Source organism: Cherax quadricarinatus, chromosome 47, assembly GCF_038502225.1.
Source record: "Cherax quadricarinatus isolate ZL_2023a chromosome 47, ASM3850222v1, whole genome shotgun sequence".
In the NCBI taxonomy this organism is placed as follows: Eukaryota; Metazoa; Arthropoda; class Malacostraca; order Decapoda; family Parastacidae; genus Cherax; species Cherax quadricarinatus.
The window spans coordinates 341,204-360,839 of record NC_091338.1 but is presented as its reverse complement, the minus strand read 5'-3'; the positions used below and the strand labels follow the sequence as shown (position 1 = coordinate 360,839).

At 39.8% G+C, this 19,636-nt stretch overlaps 1 protein-coding gene across 2 annotated transcripts in view; it reads left to right on the top strand.

Annotated features, from left to right (window-relative positions):
- Positions 1-19,636, top strand: part of LOC128696539 (HEAT repeat-containing protein 3) — a 109,701-nt gene that overhangs the window by 66,498 nt on the left and 23,567 nt on the right. For both annotated transcript variants that reach the window (XM_053787829.1, XM_053787831.1), the window contains 2 exons: positions 10,028-10,170; positions 18,142-18,248. In XM_053787829.1, the coding sequence (XP_053643804.1) occupies positions 10,028-10,170; positions 18,142-18,248 (250 nt within the window). The remainder of the gene's footprint in view (positions 1-10,027; positions 10,171-18,141; positions 18,249-19,636) is intronic.

Here is a 19,636-nt window from a genome sequence, read left to right as displayed (position 1 = left end):
CTGGGGACCCCCTCACCTCTTTTGGGTGTCCCCCAAGGGGGAAAACCCTCCTGTCCCCAAGTTAAAACCAGAAAAGGAACACCCCCCTTTTTTCCCCGAAAGCAGGCGGGTTTCCCACCCCAGCTGGAGTCCATCCGGGGCCCCACGTCCCCCCATCTCCGGGGAGGGCCCAAATCCTTCATAGAAAGATTCCCCTGCCCTGGCACCCAGCCAGAATCCCTCCGCCCACTGCGGCATCACCGCCATCTCCTCTTAAAGCTGACCCCCCGGCATCACCCAAACAGCATATCCATCATCAAAACCCGGGGCCCTTATCACAGAAAGCACACAGCCCGGCGGTATCCCAACCCCGGCCGGGGCTGTACCCGGAAACCCCTTTCCCGCGACTGCAGCATGCCCCCGGGGTTTAACATCCCCATGGGCGGCGTCCCCAACCATCACACCCGGCCGCGGCATCTCAACATCACGGCAGCCACAGCACAGCCCCCTTTTTGGCCCCCGCGGCTAAAACTCTCCACCCGGCCACAGCATGGCCCGGCTAAAACCCATATCAGAAACATAAAGCCCCGACTCAGCGGTAGCAGGCTATGGTCGGTTGCGAGGTGGGGGGGTCCCTGGGTCATCAACCGGGTGCAGTCACCCTCCCGGAAACCTCGGGAAATTTCCGATCCGTGGGTGATGGTCCAAAAACGGGGGTGGGCAAAACAACACCCACTCCCACTGGATGACAGACCAGGGCACCCAATCCCAATCTCGGGGGCCATCGGCTGGGTGATTTAACATCAGGTGGGTGAAAAACCCAAGGCATCTCTTCGGGGTGACAGTTGGGGGTGGAGTTTTTAAAGGTGGGCTGGGTGACTTCTCATTCCTCTGAAAATATTCAATTTCGGCCTTAATTGCCCCCCAAAATCTCCACCCCAAAAAATGATATTCTCCCCTTTATCTCAAAACCCAAAAACCAAACTCCACCAAATATAAAAATACAACCAACCCCAAATTTTTCAGAAAACTTTAAGAAAAAGGGCAGTTAAGGTCACAGGATTATAATATCATTTTAAAAAACAAAAAACAAAAAGATAGCATAAATAACCAGGCGGGCAAAAAAAAAGGCCTTTTGGGGCTGGTTCCCACTATAAAAAAAAAATACCACCCAGACACCATGTCCCCCTTTGGGGGAATGATTAGGGAAATGAGGGGGGCGGAGGTCGGGGGGTAGGGGACAAGGGGGGGTGGTAGGAGTGAGGTATGCGGGGAGGGGGTAGGTAATGTGGGGTCACTGGGACTGCCCTTTTTCCCCCTTTTTCTCTACCCCCCACTCCCCTCTCACCCTCTCCTTTTCCCTTTTAACCCAAACATAAATAAATGGGAAAATATTTGGGGGCAGTGAATTTCTATTCACTCAAACACAGTTTTTTTAATCCTTGTACAATAAATATATTTGGGAACAGGAGAACATTATTTGGTTTTAGAAAAAAATTTTACACATCGTGAGAAGGGAACACAATTAACCGGCCAAAATGAATGAACTTCAATATAGTTCAGAGGGGAGTTCATCCAGGAACTAAGCCCCAAGGGCCCAAAAACCTACACAGCACAAGTACTCGAAGCCAGTACTCTGCCCAACTTTTCCAACAGTCTCCTCCAGGAACTTTTTTGGTTTTCCGGGCCCCACCCCCAGCCTCGCTCCCCCAAATCTCTTTCTCCCGGGCTCTGCACCCCAGCAACAGCTCCCCTCGAATTTTGCTCAGGACTCTGCCCCCCGCAGCAACTCCCCGAATCTCCGTCGTCTTCCCCGGGGTTTTGTTGGTTTGGGCCCGCACCCCCCCACCCCCAACCCTGTCAGACCTGGCGCCTGGGGCTGATGCCCTCAAAAACAAAAAACCTCCAGGCCCTGGGGGTGCCGAACTTTTGCCAAGGCAAAAAGTGACCATATAATTGGTTAAATCAGGTCTCCCCCCGGGCCTCCAAAACCCCTGGACTACATCCCCCATATGGTACAATTTTACCCCCCTTTAATTTTTTCTTCTTTTACCCCTATGGGACATTGCCCATATAATTTTCCATAATTTAATTTTGTCCATATAGTACCCTGTCTATATGGTACAATGTTATATAATCCCAGGTTAGGACCCCAATGGAAATAAGTCTGTGACTTTTTTTTGGGGTTTTGACTCAGAAATCGTAATGACACGTTCAAAACAAACCATACCCCCGGCCGGGGTTTAACCCCCGGTCCCAAAGTCTCAAAACTCCAGCCTGTTGGGTTCTTAGCGGCGGGCTGGGGGTTTTTAAAACTTTTTATTTTTCAGGTTTTTGGCCAAAAGGTATAATTTTGGGGAAACTATGTTCTCCCAAAAAATACTCCAAAATTGATATTCTTTTAACTTTATTTTTTATCCTAAATAAACACTTACGATGCCCCTGCGCTTAGTAAATTTTTTCAGGTAAACAAATACAATTAAGAAATTTTCATACATAAACATTTAAAATCCTGGATAACCCAAATAAGTCAAGGGGGACTTATTTCCATGGGATTCCCTGTATTGGGGCCCCCTAATTTGGGCCCTGGGACCAACATATTAACCCTGCCCCCATATGGTACCCTTTTTTCATAAAGGCCCTGCCCATATGGTCCCACCCCAAAATTCCCTGCACCATAATCCCGTACCATATTTATTTTGTACTGTGTGGACCCATAAAAGTACAATGTAACATGATACCATGTACCCATATGGTCAAAAGTCCATATGGGACCATTGCACCAAAAAATTCCATAAAAGGGGAACATTGTATCATGATACCATTGTACCATATTCCCCATATGGTCCCCTTTTTTTCATTAGTACCGTGTATCATATGGTCCATTTACCATATGGTACCATTTAAAAATGGTACCATTGTAATTTTGGGGACAATTTTACCATATGGTACCTTTCCCCTAACCATTGCCATATGATCTATTTGGGACTGTAGGGTGCCATGGGGAAAAACTCTTTCCGGCCAGTACCCCCCATCTTATTCCCCCCTTTTCCCCATATCAGACATAGGCAGAATTCACCCACAGCACTGTATCATGCTGGGGTGATACTAGGATCTACCTTTTAGGCTGTCTCTCTGAGGGCAGTTAACCTCCAAAAAAAGATATAAACAAAGTTTTCCAGTGGGTAGCGGTAAACAATATGATTTCAATGAGGACCCAAAATTCCCAAATTTTTATTGGGAAAACTGGAGGGAAAATAACTAGAACAGGAGTATACTACTGACTCGGCCGTCAATAGGGGGAAAAATAATGTAAAAGGGGCCTAAAAGGGGAATTTTCTGAGGGTCTCCTTTTCCAAAAAGGGTCACCAGTGCCCCCGATTCCGCGTGCAAGAAAATGATAGGATGGATAATGAGCTTTAAAACAAAAGGTCCAAAAGCCAAATGATCCTTTTCAAATCACTTGTTCTCTCCGGGGTGGAATCTGCTTGGGATTAACATCTCCATTCAAAATTTAATTGAAATCGCAAAAATCTAGAGAGTGAAAATCTTTACTGCGTATAAGTTCTGTCAAAAGCATTAACTTTGGGAATGCTTGGAAGCACTTGACTTGTACTTTTTAACCGGAGGGGGTTTTTCATAATCTCCCCTTGGAAAAATCTTGGAAGGAATGGTCCCAAACCCTACCAGAAATCACCCCCCTTAGTTAAAAAGGCGGGGAAAGGTTTTGAAAACCCCCAATAAAAAGTAGGGCCATTGGTACCCCTAAAAAAACACCATAAGTGTCGGGGCCCAAAACTGTTCAACAGCCTCCCACCCAAGCAGGGGGGAATTAAAAAACCCCCGGTTTGCCTTAAAGAGAAAAGCTGGACAGATCCTAAGTCAGTCCCGGATCACCCCGGGCCCGGTGGCTCGGGGGTTGGACTGCGTCGACCAGCGGAAACCCTGGTTGATCATTTGATCCACCGGGAAAACCTGGTCGGCCCGGGCGCAAAGCGTTGTTTCCCGGAATAACCCCCGGGAAACCCCGTTGTATTCGCCAAAAACCCTTTTAATATTTTCATCTTTTTGTTTACAATAAACTTGAAAACAATTTTTGTCAATATAATGATAAACAAATTGGTTAAAGTTATTGTTTAAATTTAAAAAAAATCCTATACAAAAACATTATTTGGTTTTACAAACACAAATGTTACTAGAAAAAAAAAAATTAAAAAGAAAAAAAGTAAAAAAACTTAAAAAAAAAATCGTTTTTTTAAATCACTGATGTTGCCCGGATTTTTTGGGTAAACTTCTCCCGCTGTATCTGGTAAATTCTGATCGTTTTTTGTTTTTTTTATTCCCTTTAAAAAATATTATTTTTAAATTCTGGGTGGAGGGGGGCCCCGGTTGGCCCTTTGGTGGCAAAAAGCCCCTCTTCACCTGCCCCGGGGCCCCGGGTTGTTTCCCCCAGTGGGGGGGCTTTCGACCGTTTCTTTCCCCCTGTTGCCCTGTTCCCCTCCCCAGAAAATAGGTCCCGGGGTTGTTAATCCCAGTTTTGGTGTAAATTCCACCCTGGGGACAAGATTAAGGACCAAGGGAAAAAAATTAGACAGTCTAAAGGGCCCCTTTTGACTTTCGGGGGGTTTCCTGGGGGGCCCAAACCCTCCGTGGTTAAAAATCGAGCGAAATCTTTTTTAAAGTTTTTTTTTTTTTTTTTTTTTTTTCAAAATTTCTTGGGCATGGGGCACCTCTTCAGTTTTGGCCTTGGCCCCTGAAAGGGTTAATGTCTGTTTTTGAAGTTTTTGAGGCCACTGGTATACACTGTTTATTTAAAAATTTTTTTATCTTAGGGGAAGTCTCAAAAGCCAACTTTGGTTTAAATTGGTTAATTCCTCGCCCAGCCCAATACATGCAGTGTTTTCATACCCCCTTTACATAAATCTGTGCTAAAATGAAAGGTCGGAGAAAATTTTTTAAAACCCAAATTAAAAAGAGTTGCCCAAAATAAATGTGAGGGAATTCCCCAGTTTTTAAACCCCCTTCTTTTTATCTTCCTTTGCATAAAAATTCAAAATAAAAAGGACCTTGGATGAAATTTTATCGGACTTTCTTGGCCCCTCTTTTTGATAGAATGGAAGACATTTAAGAAATAGAGAAAATTTTTAATTTTTTTTAGTACTTTAGCTTAAAATTGAGCAAAAAAGTAAAAAAATGTTGATTTTGCTGATTTTCCCCAGGGCCCAAAATTACATCATATCCCCCCCATCAGTTGGCCCAGTCTGATCCTGTTACAAATGTGCTGGCATTATTTGTAAATTATTACAATAATGCAGTAGCCCTGAAAAACAGTAAATATTCTTTTTATTAAAAAAAAATTTAAAAAATAAAAAAAAAAACCAATATAAAGAGGCATGAGGACATAACTAATGAACAGGGGGAAAATTTTTTTTAATTCCAGGAATGTCTACACTGTTAATTCTGGACCTTTTTTTTTAAACCCCTTTACAGCCCAAAACCCAATTTCAAAGTTTACCAGTGCCCGAATTTTAAAAAAATAATTTAGTTATTTTTTTTTATAAAAATAGTAGAATTTTCCTGTTAATAAAAAAAAAGTAAAAAAATTTGATGGAAAATTAAAAATTATGGGGCTCAAATTTTTGATGTGTCGATGATTTTTCTCATCCTTGTTTTTTAAAAATTTTGACCCCCTTTTAAGGCCACTTACATTTTTTCCCAAATTGACCAGATTCTTGGCTTTTTCCCACTAGTATTTTCTGTTCTATCAAGCCCCAAAAATTTCCCCAAAGTCAGCTGTTTTTCAAAAAATAAAGTGATAAAAATTGGTAATTTGGCCTTTTTAATGAAAAAGTTCAAAATACTCCAATTTCAAAAGGGGTAAAATAAACAATGGGGCTTTCCCGGGCACTAAATTTAACATTTCCTCTGTTCATTAGTTACTTTTTCCAGGCTTTACTAATAAATTCCCAACTTTCTTTATTAAATAATGAATTTTTATTAAAACCCAAAAAAATAAAGATTTACTTTTATGCAATATTTTAATAATTGTAAAAATAATATCCCCAATTTGTGACGTATATTAGACCCACCAGCGGGCGTGTTTTTTAGGCGTGAAAAGGTTTTGTTTACTCTTGAACATCAGAAAAATTTTCCTTTTCCCTTTTCTTTGAACTCAGTTTCCCAACCCAAATTTCCCGTACTAAAACCAATCAACCCATTTTCTATTTTAAAATATCTTTCATTCTATAAAATGAAAACCAAAAAAATGTAAATCAACTAAAAAAGCACCCGAAAAACCCTTTGCAAATTTGGGGGCTGTTTTTAAAAAAGTAATTCTCATTTTTTCTCTCTTTATGTTTGTGTGCAGGATTTGTTTATGTGGTGCACCCCTTACCCCCATGGGTATTTCTCATATCTAAACCCAAAATTTGCTCACAGCTTATCGGGAGTGAGCTGAGCTCATGACATAGACCCGGGTTTTTTGGACCCTAAACGTGAAACCCGGTAGATCTCGCCCCGGAACTCTAAAAGGGTTAATCGGGGAATTCTTAAACCCACAACCCCTTGGGCATGATGTTTTTCATTCATCAAATGTGATACCACCCTCAACCCCCGGTATAGGCCCTTATTCCACACATATGCTGTATTCTTTTAAAGACCCCGGATGATGCAGTTCTGAAGTTTGATAAATGGTTTTAAAACCTTTCTTTATCTTGATATTCGTTTCGGGCTTTTTGGGTTTTAAAAATCCCCTTTTTTGGGGGTCCTTTATTTGCTTTTCCATTTTTAATTGCATTATTTTTCCCCAAAAGGGTAAAAAGAGGTTTTCTTCCCCCCTTTATTTTTTCCCCTTTAAAATGAAATTTTTTGGTTTATTTTTTTAAATTAAATTTGTTTATTCTTTTAAATTCTCTTCCCCTAAACCCTCCCGGGGGTTTAAACCCGTATACCCCCTTTTATTTTTTGGGTTTTCCCATTCAACCCCCTTTATATTTTTTTCTTCTTGATTAAATCATGGGTCATTTTTTTAAAAGGCCCCTTTATTGTGATGTTAAATTCTTGAACTTTTTTAGGGGGGGCCCCGTTTCCTTTTTTGTGGTTTTTATTTTCTAATGTTAACATGTTTTCCCCAATTTTACCCCAATTTGACTTTAAATGTTTGGGGCCCCCGGGCCCCAATTTTAATAATCTCCTTGGGGTTAAACCCCCTTCCGAAAATTTTTGCTTGGTAAAACTCTTTTCCCCCCCTCAGTAAGTGTCAATTGCTTTTTCTCTTTTATTTACTTTGGGTTTTTACTTTTTTCTTTTTTTTGGTTGATCCTAAAAGAAAATTTCATTTCCCCCGTTTGAATTTTTTCCTAAATCTTTCCCGTCATCCTTTTTTAAATCCCCATCATTTTTTAAGCAGTAAAATTTTCCCCCCCTATTTTTAAGGATAATTTTAAAGGGGGAAGATTTCTGTTTTAGTATTTTATTTTTTTGTTTTTTATATGTCTGGGGCCCTTTTTTGATTTTTCACAAACCCCTCTTTTATTTTTTTTCCAGCGTTGGTGTAAAACCTTTTAACTGTTTTCCCCTTTTGGGGTCGGGGGGCATGGGGTTGGGGGGGGGCCCCAGGCGGGGGCCTTTGGGGGGGATTCTTGGGGGGGGGGGTTTTTTGTGATGTGAGGGGGGGCATAAAAGGCGGGGTTTTGTTGGGTTTTTTTTGTTTGCTTTTGGGGTTTGTTGAGGGAATTTTTTGAAATCCGAAAAATTAAAAGACTTGATACACTTATGAACACAGGGGAAAATCTTTATTGAAGAAACTTTTTGCCAAAAGTACCCCTTCATAAACCCAAAAAAAAGTAAAAATGGAAAAGGAGGGGGGTTTTGGGGAAATAAACCCCCTCAAGCTGGAACCCCGATGTGTTCAGTCCATCACTCTTGTGGAAAGTGGCATAGGGCCAAGAGGTGGCATATGAAAGTCTGATGGTCAAAGCAGGAGGCGGGATCACAGTGGGACCTGCCACTGGTAAAAGGTTTTGGGGCGTCAAAGGTTGGACAAACGTTGGAAAACTTTGTCCAAAAATCCCATGATGTTGCGGGGTCTGACCCGATGTGATGAATGGTTTTTAAAAATGCATCATCTTAAAAAACCCCAAATTTTTTTGACTTTGGTCCTCCTTTGATTTGTACTTTTTTTATATTTTTTAATTTTATGGCAGCAGGTGCCTGCTAACCTTTAACCCCCTTTTGGGGGTTTTGGACATACTAAAAACGTCTTTACGACCAGGGGGTTTTTGGCGGCGTCCCAAATTCCCCCGCGCCCTCAAATCTGGGGAAAAGCTGGTGAGGGATACATATGAAAGAAAAGGGTCTATGTGGTCAGTGTGGGAGTATAAAAAAACCTGGGATCACCAGTGCGTAATGGAAAAAAAAAACTTTGACCCTGTTTTGGGGGTTAAAACAGCGACTTTACTCATTTTCGTATGGGATTTATTTTTGTATTCTAGTTTTCTTGGTCTCATTTTATGGGAAAGGAAGACATATTCAGAAAAATTTAGATGATTGTATTTTGGGTTTTAAAAATGAAAAATTTCCCGGAGAATTTAGCTCAAAGTACGAAATGTTCGATTTTTCCCAAAATTCAAAAATAAAAAAAATCCTCCAACATCCCAAAACACATCCCCAAATGGGGAGTCTAATTTTTCTTTCACAAATCTTTAAAATTTTTTTATCCATTTTTAACCCAATGCAGTAGTCTGCATAACATTTAAAACTTATTTTTTTAAAAATAAAAAAAATTTAAAATGGAAAAACCAAAAAAAATATAAGAGGGCTTTTGGGGGTGTGACTAAAGAACGAGAACTTATTATTTGAGTGCCCGGAATGTTTTTTTTGTTTTTTTCTGGAACCATTAAAAATTTACATCTTTTTTAAATTTGTGTAATTGGGAAAAAGCTAAATTCGACCCCTTTATTGGATAGTTGGGAAAACGGTAAATGGGGGATTTTTTTCTCATTCGATGAAAAAATGGATTTTGGGAAAAAAGTTTGAATTTTTGTCGGCTAGTACCTGGAATTTGGGGAAAAAAGGGCTCAAAGTGGGCAAAATCCCGTTTAAAACAACTCCCAGACCCTAACCGGGAACATAATTCCTAAGTTTTTCCCTCAAAATTTTCTTTTGGTGTCATTAGTCCGGAAAAAAAATTTTCTATCTTTTTTATAAAAATTTTTTTTTTTTTTTTTTTAACCTGAGGAAAAGTCACTGAGAGGGGCCTGTCAACTAAAAGGGGTTTAAAAATTTTGGGACTTTCACATTTCTTTGTGAAATTTCAGACTTTCCCCCACCTTTTTTTTTTCTAAAACTTTGGGTTGCACTTCGGGTTTTTTCACTTACCTTCACTAAATGGCCCGCGGGCTAATCATCCTAAAAACATGAAGATTTCCAGACCCAGTGTCCCACAATGTATACAGGTCTGCACAGTGTGTGTGTGTATTAGTTACCATTTTGTCCTAGGCACATGTCGATTAGACACTAGACCTGTGTGTCAATGTGTGTGTATGGGTGGGTGTGTGTGCATTTGTGTGTGTGTATGCATTTGTGTGTGTGTGTGTGCATTTGTGTGTGTGTGCATTTGTGTGTATGTGTGTGCATTTGTGTATGTGTGTGCATTTGTGTGTGTGTGTGTGTGCATTTGTGTGTGTGTGTGTGTGTGCATTTGTGTGTGTGTGTGTGTGTGCATTTGTGTGTGTGTGTGTCAGCGTGTCAGCGTCAGTGTCAGTGTGTCTGTCAGTGACAGTGTCAGTGTCACAGTGTTTTGATGATTTGTTTTATAAAGTTAACTGTCACTACCTTCAGATTTGATTTTATACCCCTGATGGGAGGTAGGTGCCTTGATGATAGTGAGGGCTCTTGATCTAAGGAACTGAGCTTGGCCTCCCTTTCCTTGGACTAAACCTGAATACCCATCATTCACTCTGTGCTATAAAACCCATCTGAGTTGGGCACTTATTGCTGTTTAAAATAAATTTATGGAAATGCTTTTATTTCATTTTTTCTTTAACAGGTTTTCAGTTTTACGCATACGAAGTTTACTCTGTATTCAGAACCTGACAAGTGTGTTGAGTCTAAGTGATATTGGAGGGACAGAACTCATGTACTCAACTTGGGTAAACCTTGGCAGCAAGATCTTCCAAAATTCTTGCACAGGTAATTTCTCTTGTTATTGATGTTGCTATTCTCATTGCTTTTCCATTAATTACTTTTGCACAGTAGGTTTTCAATATTGCACAACATTAACAGTTTCATTATATAATCACAAAGCCATATTAGAGAATAATAATATGCATTATACAGATATGGAATCCATGGATTCTGTATCTGCAGTTTCAGTTATCCACCATTTTTCTACTATGGCCCCAAAATAACCCTTAACCCGTAAACGGTCTAAATGTATATATACGTTCACTACCCCAGTGCCCCGAATATTTTCAAAAATAAAAAAAAAATATTTTTTTTATGGAAATAAAGAGCACATTTTTCTAAGTGTTTTTTTTTTTTTTTTTTTTTTTTTTTTTTTTTTCTTCAACAAGTTGGTCGTCTCCCACCGAGGCAGGGTGACCCAAAAAAGAAAGAAAATCCCCAAAAAGAAAATACTTTCATCATCATTCAACACTTTCACCACACTCGCACATTATCACTGCTTTTGCAGAGGTGCTCGGAATACAACAGTTTAGAAGCATATACGTATAAAGATACACAACATATCCCTCCAAACTGCCAATATCCCAAACCCCTCCTTTAAAGTGCAGGCATTGTACTTCCCATTTCCAGGACTCAAGTCCGACTATAAGAAAATAACCGGTTTCCCTGAATCCCTTCACTAAATATTACCCTGCTCACACTCCAACAGATCGTCAGGTCCCAAGTATCATTCGTCTCCATTCACTCCTATCTAACATGCTCATGCACGCTTGCTGGAAGTCCAAGCCCCTCGCCCACAAAACCTCCTCTACCCCCTCTTTCCAACCCTTTCGAGGACGACCCCTGCCCCTCTTTCCTTCCCCTATAGATTTATATGCTTTCCATGTCATTCTACTTTGATCCATTCTCTCTAAATGACCAAACCACCTCAACAACCCCTATTCTGCCCTCTGACTAATTTCCACACTCTGAATTTTCTGCATAATATATACACCACACATTGCCCTTAGACAGGACATCTCCACTGCCTCCAACCGTCTCCTCGCTGCTGCATTTACCACCCAAGCTTCACATCCATATAAGATTGTTGGTACTACTATACTTTCATACATTCCCTTCTTTGCCTCCATAGATAACGTTTTTTGACTCCACATATACCTCAACGCACCACTCACCTTTTTTCCCCTCATCAATTCTATGATTAACCTCATCCTTCATAAATCCATCCACCAACACGTCAACTCCCAAGTATCTGAAAACATTCACTTCTTCCATACTCCTCCTCCCCAATTTGATATCCAATTTTTCTTTATCTAAATCATTTGATACCCTCATCACATTAATCTTTTCTATGTTCACTTTCAACTTTCTACCTTTACACACATTCTCAAACTCATCCACTAACCTTTGCAATTTTTCTTTAGAATCTCCCATAAGCACAGTATCATCAGCAAAAAGTAACTGTGTCAATTCCCATTTTGAATTTGATTCCCCATAATTTAATCCCACCCCTCTCCCGAACACCCTAGCATTTACTTCTTTTACAACCCCATCTATAAATATATTAAACAACCATGGTGACATTACACATCCCTGTCTAAGACCTACTTTTACCGGGAAGTATTCTCCCTCTCTTCTACACACCCTAACCTGAGCCTCACTATCCTCATAAAAGCTCTTTACAGCATTTAGTAACTTACCACCTATTCCATATACTTGCAACATCTGCCACATTGCTCCTCTATCCACTCTATCATATGCCTTTTCTAAATCCATAAATGCAATAAAAACTTTCCCTACCTTTATCTAAATACTGTTCACATATATGCTTCAATGTAAACACTTGATCTACACATCCCCTACCCACTCTGAAGCCTCCTTGCTCATCCGCAATTCTACATTCTGTCTTACCTTTAATTCTTTCAATTATAACTCTACCGTATACTTTTCCTGGTATACTCAGTAAACTTATTCCTCTATAATTTTTACAATCTCTTTTGTCCCCTTTCCCTTTATATAAAGGGACTATACATGCTCTCTGCCAATCCCTAGGTACCTTCCCCTCTTTCATACATTTATTAAACAAAAGTACCAACCACTCCAACACTATATCCCCCTCTGCTTTTAACATTTCTGTCATGATCCCATCAGTTCCAGCTGCTTTACCCCCTTTCATTCTACGTAATGCCTCACGTGCCTCCACCACACTTACATTCTGCTCTTCTTCACTCCTAAAAGATGGTATACCTCCCTGGCCAGTGCATGAAATTACCGCCTCCCTTTCTTCCTCAACATTTAAAAGTTCCTCAAAATATTCTCGCCATCTACCTAATACCTCCCTCTCCCCATCTACTAACTCCCCTACTCTGTTTTTAATGGACAAATCCATACTTTCCCTAGGCTTTCTTAACTTGTTTAACTCACTCCAAAATTTTTTCTTATTTTCATTAAAATTTCTTGACAGTGCCTCTCCCACTCTTTCATCTGCTCTCCTTTTGCACTCTCTTCACCTTTCTTTTACTCTCCATATACTCTGCTCTTCTTATAACACTTCTGCTTTGTAAATACCTCTCGTAAGCTACCTTTTTCTCTTTTATCACACCCTTTATTTCATCATTCCACCAATCACTCCTCTTTCCTCCTGCCCCCACCCTCCTATAACCACAAACTTCTGCCCCACATTCTAATACTGCATTTTTAAAACTATTCCAACCCTCTTCAACCCCCCCACTACTCATCTTTGCACTAGCCCACCTTTCTGCCAATAGTCGCTTATATCTTGCCCGAACTTCCTCCTCCCTTAGTTTATACACTTTCACCTCCCTCTTACTTGTTGTTGCCACCTTCCTCTTTTCCCATCTACCTCTTACTCTAACTGTAGCTACAACTAAATAATGATCTGATATATCAGTTGCCCCTCTATAAACATGTACATCCTGGAGCCTACCCATCAACCTTTTATCCACCAATACATAATCTAACAAACTACTTTCATTACGTGCTACATCATACCTTGTATATTTATTTATCCTCTTTTTCATAAAATATGTATTACTTATTACCAAATTTCTTTCTACACATAGCTCAATTAAAGGCTCCCCATTTACATTTACCCCTGGCACCCCAAATTTACCTACTACTCCCTCCATAACATTTTTACCCACTTTAGCATTGAAATAAAATAAAAATAAAAAAAATAAACAAAATAAAATAAAATAAAAATAAAAAAAATTAGGGTCAGTACTTACAGAGATATGAAGCCGAGAAGTTGGCACTTGGCGATCACCTGATGGCAACGTGGAGTCCTGCGGCTTGCATTAGTGTTGCCGATATGCCTTTTTTTCTCTTTCTCATATTGTTTTTTATAATTTTTATGTTCAGATAATTCCAATTTATAGTAGTTCTTGTCATTTCATAACCAATCTTTGTTCTGACACTAATATTAGGTACTGAAATTGTACTTAAATTGTCACAAACACACTGACAGGTGGACATTTACACCTCCCCTGGTCATTTACTATTGTCTAGGAATATATACAAAGTATTTATAAGTCCCAGCAATGTTTTGGACAGTGGGAGTATATAAGAAGATGGAAGAAGGAAGGAGGAGGAAGAAGGAAGGAGGAGGAAGAAAGGAAGGAGGAAGAAGAAAGGAAGGAGGAAGAAGAAAGGAAGGAGGAAGAATGAAGGAGGAAGAAGAAAGGAAGGAGGAAGAAGAAAAGAAGGAGGAAGAAGAAGGAAGGAGGAGGAGGAGGAGGAAGGAGAAGGAGGAGGAGTAAAGAGGAGGAGGAGGAAGGAGAAGGAGGAGGAAGAAAAAGGAGGAGGAAGAAGAAGAAGGAAGATGATGAAGAAGAAAATGGTAATAATAGTGGTGGTGGTAGTAGTAGTAGTAGCAGTAGTAGTAGTTCTTCCCTTGTAGCATGTAAAACAAGCCTCAGTCCACCCCTGACAGTGAAGTGATAAGATGACATAACATTAGCTAATTGGTGACATTTGATGAGCATACGTGAGGGTGCAGTGATAACACTTGAAAAGATAAGATAAGAGAGGTGACATTTGATGAGCATCGGCCCTTGCTTTGTTTTCACTGGTACACAAACATGATTGTCTCTGTCTATCTATCCGTCTAGCTCTCTGTCCCAGAGAGAGCCACAAGACTGCGTCATCATGTTTACTTGTATCTTCAAGCAGAGTATAGCACTTTGTCTAGATTTTTGGGGTTATTATTTTTTTTATTATTAACACACTGGCCGATTCCCACCAAGGCAGGGTGGCCCGAAAAAGAAAAACTTTCACCATCATTCACTCCATCACTGTCTTGCCAGAAGGGTGCTTTACACTACAGTTTTTAAACTGCAACATTAACACCCCTCCTTCAGAGTGCAGGCACTGTACTTCCCATCTCCAGGACTCAAGTCCGGCCTGCTGGTTTCCCTGAATCCCTTCATAAATGTTACTTTGCTCACACACTAACAGCACGTCAAGCATTAAAAACCATTTGTCTCCATTCACTCCTATCAAACACGCTCACGCATGCCTGCTGGAAGTCCAAGCCCCTCGCACACAAAACCTCCTTTACCCCCTCCCTCCAACCTTTCCTAGGCCGACCCCTACCCCGCCTTCCTTCCACTACAGACTGATACACTCTTGAAGTCATTCTGTTTCGCTCCATTCTCTCTACATGTCCGAACCACCTCAACAACCCTTCCTCAGCCCTCTGGACAACAGTTTTGGTAATCCCGCACCTCCTCCTAATTTCCAAACTACGAATTCTCTGCATTATATTCACACCACACATTGCCCTCAAACATGACATCTCCACTGCCTCCAGCCTTCTCCTCGCTGCAACATTCATCACCCATGCTTCACACCCATATAAGAGCATTGGTAAAACTATACTCTCATACATTCCCCTCTTTGCCTCCAAGGGCAAAGTTCTTTGTCTACACAGACTCCTAAGTGCACCGCTCACCCTTTTCCCCTCATGAATAATACTTTTAGTAATTCCCCACTCCTTAATTTCAACACTACAAATTTTCTGCATTACATTTATGCCACACATTGCCCTTTACACGACATCTCCACTGCCTCCAACCTGCTCCTCACTACAACATTCACAACCCATGCTTTACACCCATACAAGAATGTTGGTACCACTATACAGCCTCTCCTCACTTAGCGATGTACTCGTTTACCGATGCCTCAGACTTACGGCGGGCTCTCTGACCAGTATACATACCTAAATAATGTATATTAGAGCTGCTTTCCTCTGTTCTGTTTATTACAGTATACAGTACACTACTGTATAAACATTTAAAAATATACCAGAAATGTTATAAATGGTGCAAGAGTGACATTAAAACAATAATAAAGATGGTTGACACAAACCCACTACCATTATAGTATGCTCCTCACTTAGTGACGAATTCATTTACCGACCTGGTCTTAGGAACGGAACTCTGTCGTTAAGTGAGGTGAGGCTGTACTCTCATTTATTTCCTTCTTTGCCTCCATGGATAATGTTCTTTGTCTCCACAGATGCCTCAATGCACCACCCACCTTTTTTTCCATTCATCAGTTCTATGGTTTACCCTTCCTTCACGTACCATCTGCCAACACGTCCACACCCAAATATCTGAACACATTCACTTCTTCCATACTCCCTCCCTCCAATCTGATGTCCAATTTTTTCCTTATCTAAATCATTTGATAGCCACATCACCTTACTTTTATCTGTGTTTACTTTCTTCCTTACACACCCTTCCAAACTCATCTACTAACCTTTGCAATATCTCTTCAGACTCTCCCCAAAACATAGTATCATTAGCAAAAAGTAACTTTGTCAACTCCTATTTTGTATTTGTATCCACATAATTTAACCCCACCCCTCTTCCCAACACCATAGCATATACTCCTTTTACAACCCCATCTTGCTATTTAAATAATTTCTTGCAAGTACTGTGACCAATTTCAAGAGCTTTTGTACTGTACCAGCATAGTTTCTGGCCAGGCTTACTTGTTGGTTGCATATTCAACCAAATTGTTGATTCTCCACATAGCTTTACAGGCTTGTTGGCAAAGGTAGTGATACATAAGAACATAAGAGAGGAGGAACACTGCAGCAAGCCTGTTGGCCCATACTAGGCAGGTCCTTTACAATTCATCCCACTAACAAAACATTTGCCCAACCCAATTTTCTATGCTACCCAAGAAATAAGCTCTGATGTGCAAGTCCCACTCAAATCCAACCCCTCCCACTCATGTACTTATCCAATCTAGCCTCAATCACCCAACTAGGTAGATTGTTCCACTCATCAACCACCCTATTTCCAAACCAATACTTTCCTATGTCCTTTCTAAATCTAAACTTATCTAATTTAAATCCATTACTGCAGGTTCTCTCTTGGAGAGACATCCTCAAGACCTTATTAATATCCCCTTTATTAATACCTATCTTCCACTTATACACTTCGATCAGGTCTCCCCTCATTCTTCGTCTAACAAGTGAATGTAATTTAAGAGTCTTCAATCTTTCTTCATAAGGAAGATTTCTAATGCTATGTATTAATTTAGTCATCCTACGCTGAATGTTTTCTAACGAATTTATGTCCATTCTGTAATATGGAGACCAGAATTGAGCTGCATAATCCAGGTGAGGCCTTACTAATGATGTATAAAGCTGCAGTATGACCTCTGGACTTCTGTTGCTTACACTTCTTGATATAAATCCCAGTAATCTATTTGCCTTATTACGTACGCTTAGGCATTGCTGTCTTGGTTTAAGGTTGCTGCTCACCATAACCCCCAAGTCCTTTTCGCAATCTGTGTGGCTAAGTTCTACATCATTTAACTTATAAGTGCTAGTGTTATGGACTCTCCCGAGCTTCAGAACCTTGCATTTATCTACATTGAACTGCATCTGCCACTTTTCTGACCAAGAACAGAGTTTGTTTAAATCCTCCTGAAGTTCCCTAACATCTACGTTTGAATCAATTATCCTACCTATCTTTGTGTCATTGGCGAATTTGCTCATATCACTAGCAACATCCTCATCAAGATCATTGATATATATTATAAACAACAATGGGCCCAAGACTGATCCCTGTGGAACGCCACTTGTTACAGTTCCCCCACTCGGATTTAGCCCCATTTATGGACACTCTCTGCTTCCTGTCTGTGAGCCATGACTCGATCCACGAGAGCACTTTTCCCACAATGCCATGAGTGTCCTCTTGAAGGCTTCTGCATTTGTTCCAGCAGTATATCTGATACTTGCTGGAAGCAGATTTCAGAGTTTTGGGTCATGGATATTGACAAAGTATGTTCTCTTATTGTGACTACAGTGCCCCTGCTTTTCACCAAGTTTATTTTGCACTTCCGTATAACTCTAGTGGTAGTGTGTAGATTTTGGGACCTGGCTCTCCAATATCTTGAAGTGTCAGGATTGGAAACAAAGTCTGTGACTGGCACATCAGAGCCACCGTTTTTTTTTATGCTGACCATCCCACCAAGGTAGGGTGACCCAAATAAAAAGAAACACATTCATCATCATTCAGTCCATTTCTTACCAGAAGTGCTAAAATGTCTTTAAACACATCTAATATAAACTAGTGTACATAGTGTTAATCATTGAAAGTAATTAATAAAGAGAAAAACAATATCTTGGCATCAAAATATGATTGTAAAAATCACTGGTGCATTTATTCCATTGTTGCTGATGAGTTTTTTTTTTTTTTTTTTTTTTTTTTTTTTTTTTTTTCTTCCCAGTTTCAACACACACCATAAAATCGTAAGTTTTTATCAGTTTCTACTCATTTTAATTTTATTCAATTCGGAAAAATACACTTCATTCTGTAATTTTTTTTATTAATCTTTCCTCACCAGGAGTTTCTGTTAAGTGGGTTTAGGGGGGTTAAAAGGTTAAAGTTATTGGAACTGCTGTAGTGATTAGCTTCTTATAGCCTATTGATATTGCAGAAAGTGGACTTCTAGAGGCTGCTACTGGTGCCATGAGAGCAATAATGGATCGACTCAGCCAAGATAAGTGCGAAAAATTAGCTGCTATAACACAAGAAGATCTTAAGGTATGTAATTTTGTGTGAACTATGTAGTTATCACATACAGTATACAGATTTTTTTTTTTTAAACCAGCTTTATCTCATCGAAGCAGGGTAGCCTAAAAAGAAAAGCGAAAATTACTCTTTTTTAACCTGTGAATGGTCCAAACGTATATATATGTTTTTTCAACATTTGAAAGTATGTAAAAAAAGTAAATCATCTTTTTGTTTTTTTACATTTGAAAATGTGTAAAAGAAAACTTTGATCTACTTTTTTTTTTTTTTTTTTTTGAAAATACAGTGGACCCCCGGTTAGCGATATTTTTTCACTCCAGAAGTATGTTCAGGTGCCAGTACTGACCAAATTTGTTCCCATAAGGAATATTGTGAAGTAGATTAGTCCATTTCAGACCCCCAAACATGCACGTACAAACGCACTTACATAAATGCACTTACATAATTGGTCGCATTCGGAGGTGATCGTTATGCGGGGGTCCACTGTATGTAAAAAAAAAACGTACATCTACTTTTGTAGCACTACACATGTGAACGCAGATCTGCTTGGACTGTTTACGGGTTAACTTTAGTAATGTATACAAGAGAAGGGGTTACTAGCCACTTGCTTCTGGCATGTTAATCACCTCTTATGACACACATGGCTTACAAAGAAAGAATTCTGTTCCACTTCCTATGGAGACAGAATATTTAGGTTGTGTGATGGGTTACTCAGCTCTGTAACAACTTCAGTAAGTATTACCAAGGCTGGCTTCTCCTCAGGAAAATTAATGAATAGAAAAAGAATGATAACAGTCAAATATAAACACTTATTATTTAGAAATGAAAATATAAAACAATTAAAAATGAATTTTTATCCTACTTGTAAGAGAAATGAAAAATTAAATATAAAAATAATATCTGAATTCAACGCTAATATGTATAGTTAGACTGGGGTGTCTGATGTTGTTGACATCACGTATTGTAGAAATTGTAGCCATTGTTGATGATGGGGGGAGGGTCCACAGATGTTGAGTGACAACCCAACGACTAGTTCTTCACAGAGTCTTTAGCCTTGAATAGTCCATCAAGATGATAGGAACGCAGGTCTTTCACCACTGCAAAGATGAGAGGTAGTTGCCTGGGGTTGACTATACTTAGGTATGCAGATAAAATGGTGACGTCCCAGAACTTGGGTAAAGTTCGTCTCCTTCAACACTTTCTTTGGTTGCCAGATGACCCGAGCTGACATTCCAAGCTAGAAAGAGACAAAGGTTACCCACTGCCTAAGAAATCACTCTCCATGATAAGTAAAGTATTTAAAAAACATGGTGATTATCTAAAAGCACATGGAAATCAAGGCAGAATGAACTAAGTCTTAAAAATGGGTTAAAAGTGAAGCTTTTAACCAATATATCCAT